Source organism: Polypterus senegalus, chromosome 9 (assembly GCF_016835505.1).
Source record: "Polypterus senegalus isolate Bchr_013 chromosome 9, ASM1683550v1, whole genome shotgun sequence".
Taxonomy (NCBI): domain Eukaryota; kingdom Metazoa; phylum Chordata; class Cladistia; order Polypteriformes; family Polypteridae; genus Polypterus; species Polypterus senegalus.
Window position 1 is genome coordinate 29,511,981 of NC_053162.1, and position 19,470 is coordinate 29,531,450.

The 19,470-nt window shown below is 36.2% G+C and overlaps 1 protein-coding gene across 1 annotated transcript in view; it reads left to right on the forward strand.

Annotated features, from left to right (window-relative positions):
- Positions 1-17,130, forward strand: part of mrrf (mitochondrial ribosome recycling factor) — a 108,365-nt gene extending 91,235 nt beyond the window's left edge. The window contains exons 6-7 of the mRNA XM_039762820.1: positions 11,905-12,064; positions 16,954-17,130. Of these exons, the coding sequence (XP_039618754.1) occupies positions 11,905-12,064; positions 16,954-17,031 (238 nt within the window). The 3' untranslated portion in view covers positions 17,032-17,130. The remainder of the gene's footprint in view (positions 1-11,904; positions 12,065-16,953) is intronic.
- Positions 17,131-19,470: the final 2,340 nt, after the last annotated feature.

The following is a 19,470-nucleotide window of genomic DNA, read 5'->3' on the forward strand; positions in this document are numbered from 1 at the left end:
ACTGTGTTAATGTAAGCAAGCTGGAGAGAAGCGGGAGTTAATGCAAGTGTTGAAGACTTTTACTAATGATACCTTGCAAAAAGATGCAGTTTTCATCTAGTGCTTGCTTAACAAAGAAGCTTGATATATCTAAAGAAAATAAAACTTAATGTATTCACTATATTTTTATTTATTTATCACAACCTATTAATTAACATTATTCATTTAAAATTATTAATATGAAAACAATATGTGAATTAATCTTAATCTGTTGTGCAAATGTATTAATAAAAAGATGACAACTTCTTTAATTGAGTAACATCTACTGCTGCATATTACCAGAGTGTGTGGCTTTTCATTTCCAGGGAGACAAATCGACTTTGCCAAAGAATTACTCTTACTTTTTCCTCTGCGTCCTACCTGGCAATTTGTAATTGACTCTAAGACAAACTTTAAATGGCCTGAATAAAGCAAAAAGCCACAGGTTTCATACTTTTAAATTTCACTTTCATATATTTGAACTCTTACAATGTAAGTAGAAGTGATTACTACAGCTAAGTACTGGAATTGAGAAAAAAACATTGACACCATTTGACAGTTTTCCAGACAGCCAAATGCAATAAGTAGTAGTTTATTTTAAAAGATATATTTTATAAATATGTAATGAAAATTAATCACCATCAAAAAGATTTGTTTGTATTATTGCTTTGATTATGGAATATGAACGGATCAGTGCTAATTAAACAATTTATTAATTACTGACTTTCCCTTTGGCAAAGCCAATAATTACATATGTTGGTAAGGCTCCCATTTTATTTTTATACTTTTCTCTGTAGAGCAGAGTTTCCAAATTTTAGGTTTACATCAAGATAACTGAAGCATACTTTTTCTGAAACAAAAAAAATTCAAACTTATTGATAAACAAGGATTATAGAAAGTGTCAGCCTAATCATGTAACACACAAGACAGACTAATATAATACAGAAGATAATAATTAATAATCTTTACATTTATATAGCGCTTTTCTCACTACTCAAAGCGCTCTCCACACAGGGAGGACCCTGGAAGCGAACCCACAATCTCCTTACTGCAAAGCAACAGCACTACCACTGCTGCAACTTCTAGTTTTTTTGTAGTTTTTTTTTTCTGATTTTAGAAGCTTTGTATTTAAGTTTTTGGACTAACCAGTAACATACAGTACATTACATTTTCTGCATTGTGGCATTTGTGAGATTTTTGAAAATTATTCAAATAATTTTGAAAAACCAAAGACCCAGCTACAAAAACTGCTACAGATTATTTTTGACTGGACATGAAGTAGATGGATACTTTTAGGGGCTATGCACGTTTAATGACTTTGATCAGTATGAGTGCCCCTCACTATTGATCTCTGTACTGTCTTGAGAGATTCCATAATGGGAATGTCATTGTATTGTATTGTGCTGCCAATGAAAAGATATACAGATATGTCAGAACTGTGTTGCTCCTCGAAAAAGTTAAATACTTCTGCTCGAGAAGACAACAAGAAGCAACTTATTGTAAATGTCTTTACTTCAGTTGTACTTATGCATATATTGTTTTCTTTTGAATATGTATATAGTGTGTTTTATAATTTCACATGTAATAATTGGTTAACATGTAATAAATGTTTTCTCCATTCAGCTTGAAACTTATTTACATGAAATATTTGGTTAAGTACTGCTTTGGATAAAAGTACAAGCACATCAATATTGCAGATGTTATAAATAAAATTCACAATTTTGCATTTGTATTATTCTTTTAGAAAAAAATTCAAGTCTTGGATCTTCTGATTGTTTCTGAATTCTCTAACATTGTTTTAATTGAAAATAAAAAAATATTATTTACTACCAATTGGAATAATTATTGCTATCTTGCAAAATAATTTTATGATAATAATCTTGTTACCAATAAAAATAATTTTGACCATACACCTCAATAAAACCACTTGTAAAGTCATACTTAAAGTCAACAACCTTTTCATAATAAGCCCCATCACTTTACCTCAAGTAAACAATTGGTCAGCAATGCTTAACTTATAGCTTCTAAACTTTTTTAAATCAATTTATTGAATACATATTTTAAAAAAAAAATACTTACTTTGAATCATTTTTTTAGATAAATTAAGCCAAATTTCTGGACTGCAGGAAAACAATCAAACTGTTATTTTAGTAAAGTGGTAAAATGCTTGCATATTTTTGCCTGTATAAAACTGAACACATGCAGTGGCACTCTTGTAGTATTTTGATTTGTGCTTTTTCTTCATAATTGCAGAAGAACATTTGAATCTAAATACAGTTAACATACCATGTATGACTATGCCGATATTTTCACTGTGTACTTCCGATTTTCTTCCACATTCCAGAGACTTAGTTGTTAAGTTGAATGGCAACTCTGAATTACCTGCGTATGAATGATTGAGGACATGTGTGCCTTAGCAGACTGAAGTCTGATCCATGAAATATTCCTGCTCCGGTGTCATTACAATAGGCTCTTGCTCCTTGTGACTCTGATCTGGATAAGTCAATTCTGTTAATGGAAAATTGTATTTTACTTTTAAAATACTTACCCCAAAACACACTACAATATCTTTATATTATTAAGTTATTTACCAATACAGTTTTGGGGAATTATTACCATGGTTTCAGCTGTCAATCTTGTGGGTTTTTTAAGGTGCTCACAACCATTTCCAAGAAAAAATCCAAAATTAAAAATAACAAAGCCTGAGATGTGTTTCTTATTACTTAGAATTGGCATCTTAATTTGATGGATGGCCCAATTTAAAAAAAATATTATTCAAGTATTCAAATACTACTTTAAACAAGCATTAGTTGAACATGTGATGGTGACATTTCTTTATTTGAAAATGAATATTGATTAGCTGGAAGTATTATCACTTTATTTGGTTTCCAGTGTTTTGTAAGTTTCTCAACAAATATAGAATATTTAGCAGAACAAAGTATTAGGCATAGTATATTCATTGATTTTCCTGGTTAGAAATTGTGCTTTTGTTGAAAAAGTAAATTACTCTTACAACATACCAGATTTAATTTATTTTTTTTTAAATTACATGGCTAAATTGATGTGCTCATTGTATTTTACTTTGTTACATCAAAAAAACAAAAAATCAGTTTTAATATAATCTTGCACATCTCACCTTGCCTGACTCATCTACACTTTCTGCCTGTACAGTTTTCAATTATGATCAAAACTCTTCTGTCCGTGAAGCTGTCAATTCAACACTACAGATCACTGGTCATAGTTACTTGTATCTTACCAACCTGAACTGATATCTACTGATGCCGGAGAGCTCAGAATTCCAAACACCAATTTTAACAAAGTTGGTGAGCACTCGCTTAGCTTTGTGGCTCCAACTTTCTGGTAATCTCTAATTGGGACTAGTCAGGAACCTTTATCAGAGGACCATTTAAATTTAATTTTTTAAATATTTGTTTAAATACTCACCAGTTCTCTCTGGTATTTTAGTTAATGTGACCATAGCTTTATTCTTATATAACAACTGTACTAATTCCTATGCTACTATACTATCTTTCTTTCAATCTGTTCCATCTAGTCTACTGAAAATTTTACCGAATACAGGCAGTCCCCGGGTTATATACGAGATACAATACAATACAATTTATTTTTGTATAGCCCAAAATCACACAGGAAGTGCCGCAATGGGCTTTAACAGGCCCTGCCTCTTGACAGCCCCCCAGCCTTGACTCTCTGAGAAGACAAGGAAAAACTCCCAAAAAAAAAACATTTTAGGGAAAAATGGAAAAAACCTTGGGAAAGGCAGTTCAAAGAGAGACCCCTTTCCATGTAGGTTGGGCGTGCAGTGGGGGGGTCAATACAATACACAGAACAGAACAAATCCTTAATACAGCATAATAATAAAACTTTTAGAAGCACCGAGCAGAATTTAACAGTAGATGATATCACATAATAAGATTTGGATATTTTTAGAGTCCTGGAGACCTCATCCATCAAGCTGCCTCCCCATTTAGCCATTCCACGGCTGAAACGTTGCTCGGCCAGCCAATCCGATGAATGGACCCCTTTTTCCAATGATTCCTGTGATCCTCCATCAGGGATGACTTTACCATAGGCAGGCAAACAACTTAGCAGGTGGGCCGTGGCACCAATTGCCACATTTGAGTACCGAGAACAGAAACAGAATAGGTGAGGGTTAGTAACAAATTATAACTATCATGTTACTTATGTTTTAGTGCTATAGAGATAGGAACAGTAGGTTTGTTCTTAAGTTGAATTTGTATGTCAGTCAGAACAGGTACATTATTTTAATAAATGCTATTGTTGACCGACTGTAACCAAGTGCTCTGTCAATGATTGATGGAGTTTCACCTCTCTCTGAACTTTTTATTATTTTTACTTTATTTTCAATGGTGATATTTTTTCTCTTTTTTACTGTATCACCAGCACTTGCATCAGATTTGTGTTTCAGAGACATTCTTGAAGGTTGAAGACAAAAGGTTAAGATGAGCTCTTCTGCACAGCACTGTACAGGCTATCACAGCAGGAAGGCACCCCTCGTCAACACGTCTGATTTACTGACTAGAGACAACTTCCTGCTATGTGCGTAACAGTATAAGCAGGCTAGCTATTGAGAATGAATGGGGGCGGTGAGGGGCAGTTCACCACCCGCCCACCACACAGTCACCTCCACTTGCATACAGTATGCTGCCTGCAGCGTCCACCCACTGAGAACGAACACAGTGCGGCCAAAGGCGGGTAGTGAATTGCCCACCACCACCCCCATTCAACAGGCAGCCATCCTACAATGCTACCCCCTGCTGTCCCGTTCACCCTCAATGCCACAACTGGGTCACCGCTTGCAGCATCACTGCTCACCCACCACACACGGCTGCCCCGTTTGTTCTCGGTGGGCGGGCGGTGAAACGCCCCCCTCCACTCCGTCCAGCCTGCGTCCAGTCAGGAGCAGTAAGCGAACTACCCCATCAAGCCTCTGTCCTGCACATGAGCGATAGTTGTGGCTCTGGTGACTATGGACCACGGGTCACCACTTGCTGCCGGGAGCTGCCCGAGGGACACTACACTGTGCAATCAGTGAAATCGCCCCCCCTTCAGCCTCCGTCCAGCCACCGCTTGCAGCGTCCCCAGGCCGAAGATGACGGAGCGGCAGTTACTGAGGAGCATGCGTCGCAGCTGTGGCCCCATTCGTAGGTCGGATGTCCATAACCTTGAGAATATCTGTACTTGCAAAAGAAAAAATATTTCATTTCATTTGTGGTGAAAGTTTGTAAGAAAATGCTGTGGCGGGTAGCCAGGTCCCATGCCTGGCTGGGACGCCCCTTCTACTTATGTTCCGGGGAAGCAGCCATGGGCTCCTCCGTACCTCCCCCAGGATGCTTGATGGCAGCCTCCCTGGTTGGCGAAGGTGCCTCAGTTTCCCGCAGGGTTCCATGGGAGATGGAGTTCTCCACAACCCTGTGGGGATCTGGGGTGGCCGCCAGGGGGTGCTGCAAGGATCCTGGAGCCAACAATGACACCTCTACAGCACCGCCTGGAAGTACAATTAGGAACAGGTGACAACAAACCTGGAGCACTTCCAGGTGCGCTATAAAAAGGGCCAGCGTCCCATTCAGGAGCCAGAATCGGATGAGGTTGCCTGGGAGGAGTGTTGGTGCTAAGGTGGAGGATTGTGTGTTGTGGACTAAGTGCTTTTGGGACTGTGTTGTGGCTGGGGGGTTCACGGGGAAGATGTGAACCTTCAGCTGAAGAAAATAAAAGACTTGTTTGGATTTTACTCGTGCCTCTGCGTCAGTCTGTGCCGGGTCGGGTGCTATATAGCGCCTTTCTCACAATGAATATATATTATGATGTTAGTATTTGAATATAATTTGCATGTGTGTAAAAATGTCTTGCATTGTATTACTCCACTCACTGTACCATATTGTGATATCTGTTTTTCAGGAGTAACCTATTCATATTTTAAAATAGTTAGCTTGTATCGTCATTAAACACACCCTTTCTTCCCCTTGCCTCTGCTGTTGAATCTGATGTTGTAGTACAGGTAAAATTCTGTTATAACAAATATCTTTACAATGAAATTTTAATTACAACAAAGTATTTTTATGGTCCCAACAGTTTCCCCATATGACGCGAGTCTGTAGAAATCTTGTTACTACGAAGTACATTCAGCAGATACTTTCATTATAGTGAAGTGCCCAAAAGACCTTGAAATGCCTGAATGAATCATCCGCAGAGCAGCTAGTTCTGTGGCCACAGCTCAGTTGTGCACAACGATCCACAAACAGAAACATTGTAATTTTTTTTCTTTCTTCGAACTTTCCTCGTAATGTTTTTCTTTTTTGCCCTTTTTGTTTCCTGTGGTTTTCAGTGATACCTTTTGCTTATTGCTTGTCAACATTTTAAAAACATCCATTGGAATTTAACTCATTGTCACCCTCCTATAGAAACGGCAGACACGAAAAAACAATAACAGTTCATAATAGAAAAAAAATTTACATTTTTGCAGCTCTCGATTGCAGCAAAAAAAGACGTTGCCAGTGAATTCAGAATATCACCCTCGACACTGTCAAATTTCTTGAAAGGCAGAGCAAAAAAAGAAAAAAAATCTTGGGTTGCAAACGTATGTGAACTACTGCATTTGAAATGTCGAAAAAGCAGTTTTTATGTGGTTCAGTGATGCTCGTTCAAGAGACATTCCTATTAATGCAGCACTCATACAAGAAAATGTGAGGTTTGTAAACTCTCTTGGGACCTCCCCTAACTGGACGACATGCCGAAGAGCATCGCAAAGTCCGTTCTACGCATCTATGGAAGACTGTTTATCTATTGCTGGGCTAACAACTGGCTCAAAGATATTCTGCGTCTCTCCGCCAAAGCAAACAGAAAAGATATCAATGGGTGATGCAGCCTGACTGCTGTGTCTGTGTATAGCAGAGTGGCAGATCACGCTACAATAAATAAGTGTGCCGTTCCTGTTTCAAGCTGAATAAAGTTGGTTTTCCTAAAGTACTAAGACTCAGCCTCGTGTTTTGGGGTGCAAGACAGGGACTTATGGCGCGACCCTGATCTTTTATGATTTGCTTCTGTGTCACTTCACTGCAGTGCTATGAGCCTGTTTTTGCCCTGCTCCAGCAACGGACACACAATCCTCCACAGACGCTGCAATCGCACTTCGGGAAAGTGTATTATCACAAGGAAATGCTGAGAAAAATTCTCGTCGGCATAACTTGTAGGCAAGAGGAGATTAAAATTAACACAAAAGAAGCTATTGAAATGATTACAAATGCCTGGGCACAAGTTAAAGAAAGTTATAACAAAACATTTTTTAGCTCCCTGGGAATTCATTGTAATGGAATTTTACCTGTAATAGTAGATTTAAATCAATTCTCCAGTACCCTAAAAGCTGCTCTTTAACCTGAGTTCCTTGATTTATCCCTGATGTTTTATGCTAGAACAAGTCTGCATTCATTGCAGCAATTAAAAGCTGGCTTCCTTTACTCATTAAAGACAATAGAAAATAACTATCTTACTTCTGCTTTTCATTTTGTTATCTTAGCAAATCGAATTTTTAAAAAGCTCTTTCAAAGCAAGTCATGCATATTTTAGTTACAAACTGGACCTGGTATATTTAAATGTTAAAGATGCATCACAAGTTATATTAACTTCTGCGTCGACACAGTGACAACCTTCACATCTTATATAACTCTGTAAGTCAGTGTTTTGTGCTGGGCTGGTAACATCACTTCAAGAGAGGTCCACTGAATCAACAAACTAATCAAATGGGCAGGTTCAGTTATGAGACACATTCTGGACCCCCGGGAGGTCATAGCGAAGGAGAGAATGAAAACGAAACTGAGTGCCATTATGAACAATGCTGCTCATCTTCTCTCTGACACAATAAAACTGAGGACTTTTGGCCAATTAATTATTCAGCGTAAGTGTGTCAAGAAATGCTACGGGGGCTCCTTTATACCAACTGCAATACGTCTGCATGAGGTCTCCCAGAGGCTGGGATTGAATAACATATATATATATTTTTTTTTTTTTTACAATTTTCTTTCTTTATAGTTTTTATTAATTATAAAGTAATTATTTACTTACTTACTTAATAATAATATTTATATAGTGCCTTTCCCTACACTCACCTATTTATATAAAGAGTTTCTGTACAAAGCCAAATTTCCCCGTGGGGACAAAAACCAGGTGATACCTGAAAAACTAGCAAACAAATTGTGGAGTACACACTGACCTGACCTTTGTGATACACTCCTCTGTTTTGATAATATAAAGATTTCTTTCCATTCAATCTACCAATGCTGGTGACAACCTTCTTGGTTCATTCAAGGATTTTAGGGCAAGTTGCAGAACTAGTAACATGACACTTTTTCAACAGTTGTTGAACTGAGCATTTTACAAAAGCACTTGCAAAAGGATATTGTTCCATGTATCCCTCACATGTCAACTAGATGATGCCTATGCAAACATACAGCTACACTGTCAAAATATGCTATTCCAGTGAATACAGTGCATCTTCTACCGAACAAAAATGCAGATAACAAAACTAAATGAAACAAGATGTTTACAGGGACTTCCCACTGCCTTCATCTTACTGTGTTTGCTGCTGCTAAGACTAGGGCAGGATGTGTATCCTTACTGCACACTGCGCTACTATCATATGCCAACCTATACGTGAGTGTGTGTAGTTGCTTACTTTTTTTTATGTGTACTTTATTTGGATTTTCAAAATATTTTTGTACTACTGTACTTATTTACAGTCTCTTGTCTCAGTCTAAATGTGTTTTCTTCCTTAGGGGAATATCTGCTGTATATCCATGTATAATCTGCATTAGTGTAAAATTGTGGTTTTATCAGCACTGATTATTTGAAAAACTTATTGTGCACACGTCCTAATATAAAATACTAATATCTAATTCTGCTGTAATTTATTTTTACTACTTAATACTTTTATATATGTTGGCTGTTTTTTTGTTTGTGTGTGTGTTTTTGTTTTTAAGATGGACAAAATTTCATTTACAGCTGTTATTGTACAGAAGAATGATTTGCATTTCAAATTAATGACTTCTGTGATTAGAGTTGATTGAATAAATTAACTCAATGTTTGCAGTAAACAGATGTAGAGCTCTGCATGGATTTATTTGGAAAACACACCATTTTAAGGACTTTTGTCCCCAGGTACATAGTACATATTTAACCCCTTGTTGCCTAAATTTATTTACAATTATATAAAAAAAGAAATGTGTGTTTTTGCTTTCAAGCAGATGCTAAATTAAGGGGAGATTGTTAATTTGAATATAGCACACAAGTGAAATATAAGCTGGCATGTATTTTTATCTTAGCACAACTTTCCTCAAATTTAGACAATTTCTCGAAATTAGCTGGCAAAATCCACGTGCATGGCCACACCAACACTTCACTTCCATCAGGTGGATGTAGTTTCCACTACAACTACTAGATGGCATGACCAGAGCTTCCAATACGATCCTTGGTACGTATCGAATATGTATCGACTGGCGTTGACAGGATACATACGCCACCTCGGCTGCATTCAGGCTGAAAGCGGTTTGTAGTGATTTTGCGACAATCACCTACAAGGGGTTAATGCAAGGGTTAAAATATTTTATTCCTTAACAGCAAATACCCATCCGTACATTTTGTGAATGTGCTTAATCCATTGTAGAGTTTATTCACCCAAAGCGTATCCTTGCAGCATCAGGCACAAGGCAGGAACCAGTCCCGGATAGGGTGTCAGCCAGTGCAAGTAAATACACTCTATATGGGTGCCTTAAATTTTCATAAAATAATGTATAATCAAATTGCAACATATAATAAAATATATAACAGGTTTTTTCATTAAATTAGAAAACATACATTCAGTGCCTTTTAAGGAGGCATGCATAATACTCACACATTTATAAGCAAAACCATGAAAAAAACACCTAAGTAACCAAATAGGCTTGTTATTTGCAGTAGGTAGCATTATTTTGGTCCATTTAATAAAGATTGTTGTGGAGATCATACATATCTAATGACATGCCAGATTAGGTGTCCTTTAGAGAGATAGTATGCGTGGGAGGAGATTCCGGACCAGACAGGTAGGTGGGCCACTGTCACAAGGTGTAAGGTAAATGGTGCACACTGTCTGGGGGCATCAACCCCAGAACTGGAAGTGTAAAACCATTTTCAGGTTTTAGTGGAACTGGACGGTGTCTTTGAAGATACTGAGATGGTAGGCAGACATGAGGAGCCGCAATGGCTACCTCAAAACCAGTTCCAAAAAGACCGAGGTAGTGATAGTTGGGGACTCAATCATTAGAGGGATTGAAGCACAGGGATGTGTGACGTCATCAAAGGAGGACTGGAGGAAAGAAGGGAACCCAGAAGTGGCAGGGACTTCAGGTTAAGGTGGTGTTTTCTCGTCTTTCCTGTTAAAATAAAAGAGAGATTGGTTAGTACACAGTTGTTGTCCCCTGCCTTGTGGTTTTGCGCTGCTCATCAGGTTTTTAGCTGCTCCTTAATCACTCGTGTGTGACAGGGTATTCTGTAAGTTCGCCAATCAAAATTTAAAGAGTTAGGTGCAAGACTGAGGAGCAAAATTGACTAGGTAGTCTCCTCTGAAGTTCTGAAGGCTTAATTCATGGCTCAAATCTTGGAACAGATAGGATATATTCCACCATGACGGGTTATATCTGAACCAGAGGGGCACCAATGTGTTGGGGGAGGCATATATGTGGTTTGTCTAGGGTTGTTTAAACTAAGGAATTGGGCAAGGAGTTTAGGACAGACCAGGTTTAGAATTATACATGAAGGAGCAAATAATAGTTTAAAAATAAAAATGCATAGTAATGTAAACTCTAATCCAATCATTAAATGCAAAAGTACAATGAGTAAAACATTAAAAATAGCTTCCCTTAATCCTAGAAGTATCAAAAATAAAACAAGTGAGGTAGAGTTTTAAGTAACAGAGCATGATTATGATATTACAGCAATAACAGAAACCTGGCTAAATAACAAAGAAGGGGATGAGTGTAACATAGAGAGATATACAGTTTTAGGAAGGATAGACAGAACAGAAAAGGAGATGGGGTTGCTGTTTATGTCAGACAAAATTCTCTTCAGTTGGATGGTAAGCCCCATGTTAGTGAGGACATGTGGCTTTGCTTGGAAAGCATTTGGGAAAGAGACCTTATTTTAACAGTGTGTTACAGACCACCCAATGCTGTCAGTAATTTCAGTATACATCTTTTCAGTAATATTAAAAAGACAAGTCATTATAGTCATGCAGGACTTTATCTATATGAATATTAACTGTGATAACCTTGCAGGTAGTGGAGTACAATAGCAGGAGTTTTTAGAAGTAATCAGTGACTGTTTTTTTAACACAAATCAACATGTGGTGAAGCCTTGATTTACTATTTTGTAATAACCAGGACAGAATTGATGGTGTAGAGGAGTCTAGTGACTATAATATAATAAAGTTCTCAGTGTTTTGGAAGAGTGCAGATTTAAAAAAAAAAAAACAAAACAGCTGTTATGACTCGTATAAGACATAACTAAAATGTGAATAGTAGGGCGTATGAGAACATGAGAGCAGCTATAAAGATGGATATTAAGGAGGCTAAAAAACAGAGACGAATATAGCAGATAAGGCAAAAGATGACCCAAAGAGATTCTGCCATGCATCCATCTTAGCAGTTTAGGGTTTTTTAACAAGTCTTTTGAAATACTGTAATTGGGCATTATAGTTTTTTTTTTTCTTCTTTACATTAATACTCTTGACTCTGCTTTTGAAAATCATTCATGATAAGGTGGTATAATGTTACAAGATGTATGCCCAAAGTGAGCTGTGTTTGTATTCTGTCTTATGACTAGAGTTACAAGAGAGCACCGTGAGCACCTTGCTAAGCTTGCCAAGCAGTTCACCAACAAAGCTAAAGAATCTCTAAGAAAAGTGAGAACCAATGCTATCAGTGAAGCTAAGAAGTCAAAAGCATCTGTTTCTGAAGATACAATCAAGCTGATTGAAAAACAGGTAATACTTTTAACAACATTTGGTGGCACATATCTTTTGTCTGTCACTCATCACTAATCTATACTAATAAAAGGCAAAGCCCTCACTCACTCACTCAACACTAATTCTCAAAATTCCCGTGTAGGTAGAAGGCTGAAATTTGTCAGGCTTATTCCTTACAGCTTACTTACAAAAGTTAAGTAGATTTCATTTCGAAATTCTACACGTAACGGTCATAACGTTCAATAACGGTCAACAACGTCTGCCATGTTGAACTTTCTTATTTATGGCCCCATCTTCACGAAATTTGGTAGGCGGCTTCCCTGCGCTAACTGAAACCAATGTACGTACTTATTCGGTGGTATGATGCCACTGTCAGCCACCATATTGAACTTTTCAACGGTCTTTGTTACTTATGGGCCCATCTTCAAGAAATTTGGTACGCGGGTTCCCAACGCTAACTGAATCCTACTTGCGTACATATATACGTCCATAGCCTGCAGCTCGGTCACCGTGTGAGGCGGCATTGGGTCCCCCATCTCAACGCCTCCCACATTGTTGGCTGCCTGCCTATATAAGGCCGTCCGTCGCTCCAGTCTCTACATTCCCTTCCCTGCTACGCCACAGGATTCACATCTCCCTGCTGATAACTACAGCCTTTTAATTTAATCCACGGCTTCTCCGCTGTTTTATTGTTCGTTTATTACAATGATAGTTATTGTGTTGGTATTTTAGACTTACTTTACATTGTTCTGGTACCCATTTCCTTTATCATTCCAACCGTACCCCCATTAAAATGTCTATCGAGGTGATCACCATCGATTAAAGAACTGTCACTTACCGAGTTGTTTCCATGCCCGGAGATGGCACCTACCTTTTCCATTCTCTTTGTTACATATTGCACGGCCATATCGGGCTCACTCTTGATATCCGAAGGAACATTGTGTCTTATGTATTGAATGACTGGGACAGGTTCAAGGTGTGGACTGATGACGGTACAGGAGATAATTATTCTACACAGGAGCACTAGAAGAGTGAAATGCTTAAGCCCTTCACCTATGGATCTGCATGTGAGTTGATGGCTGCCGCTGAATTGTTCGGTTGTCGCTTTCTAGTGTACCAAAATGGCCAAATATTTTACACCTTTCGACAGCCGCCTATGCCTCTTAGACATCTTAGATTCACAGGTGATGATTTCAGTAGTGGACACTTTGATGTTTATGAATGTTTAAACTCTCAAAAGCTGGATGTGAAGTTATTGATGAAACCGGTTGTATACGAATGTCTCTTCAACACAAGTCCTACAAATACTGTCGTAATTGAAACAAAACCATGAAACTCAAACAGATTATGACAGCAGCAATCCAAGCTGTGAGATTTGAAACAAGATTACTGTTCACATGGCCAACTGTATGTTGCATGCTCAAGAGTAAGCTCAGCACACAGCTTGGTCATATTACAACCGGAGGGTCGAACTCACAATGTAGTAAACAAAGAGATCCTTAACAAATAATTATTGGTATATTTTCACTCAGTTTAAAAAGGTTTAATTTTCTTCTTAATAAAAATTTTAAGGCAGTACTTCGCCGCTGCGAAGCGTGGGTATTTTGCCAGTCAATTATAAAAATGAAACATTTCTAATTTGCTTTTTCCTCACATAGTTTCACATGTATAACTTGTTGGCAGTATTTTTCATGTGTTTTCAACATAGCTGGTTTAGACATTTGTAATCAATTAAATTAATTTTATACCAAAGAATGTAAAATAATTTGCCAACATCTTGTATACAATATTACATTCAGTAATATGAGAAGACCTGTTTGTGACTCTGAATTTAATTAAGTGGATTAGAGAATGCTATGTCCAAAACCTTTACAGTATGCTCATTTTATTTAAATGTACACTTAAGGATGGTAGTTAGGCCATCATGTCATTTAATAAGGAAAATGCAGTTAATGTTTAAAGTATTTAGTATGCTTATTTAATATACATGAACTGTTTATATAAGTAATATTATATTACTATAAACTGAAATGATACATTTAGTTGTATGTTTTGTTTATTTTATAGCATTCTTAAATACCACTTCAAATTTTACATACACTTAGATCATATGCCTGTTCCAGTGAGTATCACAATAAAACATCCCGAGTTGGAAAATGGAAGCTATTCTATTTCTAGCAGCATTCTTCATGTACACAAGGAAGGAAATTCCCATAACAGCTAGGATTTATAATCCTCCCAGTAAACCACACCTAGTTCACCTGCATCTGGGGTCATCCAAGGATCTTCTCAGTAGAACCCTGAACTACCTTATGTGGCCATTCTTGATCTCCTTGCCTTCATATGGAGAAGTGTGCTTAACAAACTTTGTTTTGGCTGAGATCTCGCTCTTTTGATCTCTGACCAACACTGATCATAGCTGAGGATAGGGACTGATCAGTTAATTGCACGATTTTTATGAGGACTCTGCTCACATTTCAGTACCATTGTATTATACAAAATCTATATTGCTGCCTTTATTTCTTTAGTGTATTAGTCAGTGTTGCAAATGCCCCTATTTTGAGATAATCCGACCCTGAGCTATTTATTCCTTCTCTTGGAGAAATTTTTCTTCCCTCACCCGCAAAAATATGGTCATTTTTTTTGGAAGAGGTTCTAGAAGCTGATGCGACTCCTGGCAATGTCATTCGACTACATCCTGATCCAGTTTATACCAGAGATAACAGTTAGATGACAGCCAGTGGACAATGTAATTTGTAAATTGTTGAAATGCATCCCACAAGTTGCCAAATTAAGAAGTTTCCAAGCCTTAATAACTATGGCATCATTTAAGAGGAGGACTATAAAAATCATAAATATTTTGTTCCTGCTTTAAATGGATCTGACTTGCCAAATATGCTAACTCAATTTTTTCTTTACAAATAAATAGACTGAAAGGCTCAGATCAGTGGTCTTGCAGCAGCCTTCACTAGAAAAAATACAAGAGGTGAACATGTTTCTCTCCTAAGTTTATAAAATATGTGCAGACAACCTTTGTGCTGTCAAAATGGTCCAGTCTAAAGTTTATCAGCCAGGGTGGAGTCCACTTATGTTTTTCCAGAATCAAAAATTTGACGTCCTCTTATAATTTCTTCTTCAGTACCCCAATATAAGATTTTCTAGAAGATTTGTGTAATCACATGGTAACTTCAACACTCATTATTGCCCCATTAAAAAAAAATAAATAAATAAAAATAAGGATCTTTTAAGCACCAATGTGACAACTACTACATAAATTAACTTGGTCTAGTCAGATGCTTTATTTTACTGCCTTCTCCAATGATGGTGTATCTAATAAGTTTAGGAGTCTCTCCAAGTTCCTGAAAGTTTTCCTTCTAGCTCTTAGTGATATTTCTCGTTCAGGTCTCGTTGCTGAGGACTGCCTGTTTTGAGTTATAAAAAGGTCTGCCAGATCCTCTTCAAAGCTGTTGAAAAGTTGTACTGTTATCTTACAAAGCTCCTTCCACACAGCTCTCTGTTATATAACTCTAATAGCTCTCTGTGAAAATCTTAATGTGCCTCACAAATGAAATGATTTAATGCACTAAATGTTGCATTATAATAATCCTCACAATTATTGCAATTATTTATTAAATATTTTACTCAAAAACAACTTAAAATTCTATAAAAAATTAGTTTATATAAAAGAGAGGTGGGCAGTTACACTATATCTTCTGACATCTAAGACCAAAAAGAAGGATAGGGCAGAAGAGTAAAAATATTAAGGACGATGTTTAATACTTTGGGCAACTATGAGTGATTATAAGCAGTGCTCAGTGCCACCAGCTTTGCATTTTCTTTTAATCATGTTTGTGAAGAGCTGTGTTTTCAGGTGTCACATTTGTGTGTGAGTCTTTATGTTCTAGTTATAATATAAAAATATCAACAATAGTATAAATATTAAAAAAGCATGTAAAATGCAGACATACATGTTAATACCTAGAAATTGTAAACTACATTATAATATATTTAAATATGTTTGGATTAATGCTTAATATTAGTATTAGAACCTTCATTTTTTGCTGATTTGACAGTCCTGTTTAGAGAATGAGGTCCTTTTCATCACTGATTTTCATACAATTAATGAAAGAAGGACTAGACAGACTATTGAAAAAAAGTGGAATGCTCCTTTCTAGAGAAAATAAGTGTCCCTTATTAAACAATGAGCTGACAGGGAGATCTGTAAAAGCTGAGCCAGGGAGTAGTGATTTTTGTTTTCAAAGTTGTTAAAGGTGAGGCAATAAAGTCGTGAGGTTAAAGAATTATACACAGATGTCTTTTTTTTCAGATTTACATGCATTCCTTTTAATGGTTGATTAGTTAGAAAAAGAATGCAATATATTTAAAATCAAAGTTGTAAAAAGAAACTAAGTTTTGTATACTTATTTTTTTATGTTGAGGTATATGGAGATTTTCTTATTTTTATATGATTGATTTTTTGATGTGTACCTATTATGCAAGAAATTTACACTTCATGTTGTTTTATTTATTCCTATACGTTGTTATTTATTTGAGCAGTTTGATTATGGTAATTTAGATGATCATAGAAATTGAAGTGCATTAATAAAGATTGTTAATTTAGGGCTTAGTAATTTTTAACGAGACAAAATGAAATAGGCATCAATATCAGATACTTAACATTTCAGTATTGATATTGGAGAAGAAAACAGTTAACAGTTAATAACACATTTTTTTTTAAGATTACGTAAACTATTCAGACATCTGAAAATTAACCATAGTAAATATTAAGTAATTTCTTGTGTGTGTTTTACTTAATAAAATTGATTACCCTTTTCAAAACCAATGATGTACAAATGTATTAAGTCTATTGATGCATGTGCTAATTTGCTCTAAATTCTGTGTTACAGATACAGCAGATGACAGATGACTTTTCTTTAGAAATTGAAAAGCAGCTGACAGCAAAGACCAAAGAGTTATTAGGATGAGTAGATACGAGGTTTTTTTAATGTTTGTACTTACTATAATGTAAATGTGATTCTAACTATGCTAAAGAAATAAACAGAAATAAATCATACTGGCCACTTCTTAAGTGTAATTTTTTTTTTTTGTATTTTGGAGTTTCAAGCATATAATAATTACACCACTTACATAAATTGCTTTACATAAACATATTATGGAATATAGAATATTTCTTCAGAATTTTGCTTTAAAAATTCAATCTTTTGATATAATTTGCATTTGTCCCCCTCCTTAATCAAGACCACTGAGGAATCTGTTCTGCCACTAACCAAGTATTATTCAAATATCCAGACAGCTGTGACACTATGAACTGTTACTTTTAACACTGCATGCATCAATTTGAAGCGTAAATTTTCAGGACAAGTTGTTATTGCTTTCTGGTAGAGTATAAAATATCAAATGTCTACAGGCATAAAGCCAATATGAAATTTCCTCTGATTATGTGGTAGTCACCAGACACCATCTGGAAGTTGCTGTTTTCAAACAAGCATACTAAAACTAATGAAATGATGAACCTTTCCATCCAAGCAGTTTCTGACTTTATTTGATCTGCTTTAGACTCACAAGGAGCTTGAATTGATCACTGCAGCGCAAAGCAAGAAACAGCCTTGTACCGTGAACCTGAGACCCCTTAAGAGTCACTGAAATACCCAATATCAACCCAAATATTTTGATAAGACAACAATCAGCCTAGCATTGCTCAGTAAATTCTACTTAAGAAATACGAATACATTTGAAGGTTTCTAAAGTACAGCCATTGATTACAGTATTTTGGTATCTTATTCCATATCAAGGTTATTATAGGATTGTCTTTTTATTGTAATATTTATATATAATTTCTGAATATTACTGAGAAATTGTTTAGTTTTAGTTCTTATTCATAATATATTTAAGTTTTAGTTTAGTTTTTCTTTTCACATCATTTTATAGAACATTTCAATTTTAGTCAGTCAGTATACTCTATAATGGTTTTAGTAATTATGATATGGTTAGAGTTTAATAAAATTTTGTGTTGTAATCAAAAAGAACTGTAGACTTAGTGGGTTTAGATATAATATTTAATTTTAGTACAAGCCTATAGGAATGTCCTATTAAAACCAAGCAAAAACAAAACCTGATACTGAATATGAACAGTTTTGCGAGATGCTTATATTTATTTGATCCGATGTTTTTAACAAACTGCACTTTAACCTGCAAATTAACAATCCATATGGAACTGGAATAAAGCAAACAACAAATGGCTAAAGTAGCCTAATACTGCAGAAATGTAAAGGAGAGAAAATAGCTTATTTCTGTTTTTACAGTGTCATGCTGGCAAAGTATTATATAAGTATACTTTCTGACACTTCATGGCTCCTCTAAGGTGACTTCAAAATTCACAAGCAGGGCGGAGCCTCTGATGAAAAACACGGTGGCAAACAAAAAAGCCGTAAAGGCAGTTTTAGAACAAACTGAAACTATTAGCCCTCTAAGTACTGTTTACAATGCGGCAACTCTCAATGATCTTGTCTTGGAAGTCTGGAAGTCACTAAACCCTGTGCTGTGGTAGCCTGCAATACCACAAGGGGCACATAGATCATATAGGTCAGGCACTGACATTTCACCCTCTTATGTTCAAGTAACAGAAACAAAATAAGAAAAGTGCCCAGAGAAACATGCATCTGCTGTCCCAATGGTGACGCGAGTGTGTGTTAGTGACCATTACAAAACATTCCACAAGAAGGACTTGTACTAAATCTGCATCAGTAAAACAGTGGACCATAGGCATACATTTCCTAGTGTTTTTATGTTGATGGTTTGGTGTTTCTGCTATACTCTTGCTTTGGGAACATTTTGCTAGTTTTTCCTGATACTAAGTAGGCTACAGATTCTGAGTTTTATATAGAAATCAATTAAAATTAAGTCAAAAGTTAAATAGCAGCCAAAAGTGGTCACTAATTAAGAAAAAAGTTATAGTGAAAACCTACAACAACACTGCAACTGTCCAGGATCAGAGTTGGACACCCCTGCCTTAAACCGTAACATAGCCTCATATACTACTGTGTTTATTTTGTAACTCTGGTTGTGAAACAGCGTCGCATATAAAAGAAAAGTAGATTCAGAGGTTGTCATGGGTGGCATGGTAGGCGCCACAAAGATTCAGGTTTTACACTTATAAATTAAAAACACAGTAGATATAATTACACCCTGCCTATGGGTTATGTCATTGATTAAGACAAACCGTGCATGTAAGCCTAACATGACTTGATTGATTCATAGCCACCATCAAAGATAATAGTTGAACAGTTTAAAATTAGACATAGCAGTACTTTTTTAACATCTAAATTTGTTCCCTAATCATTTGATTCCAAATTATAGTGTATGTTTTGGTAAATAATATCATGCAAGTCTTTTGGAAATGTCAT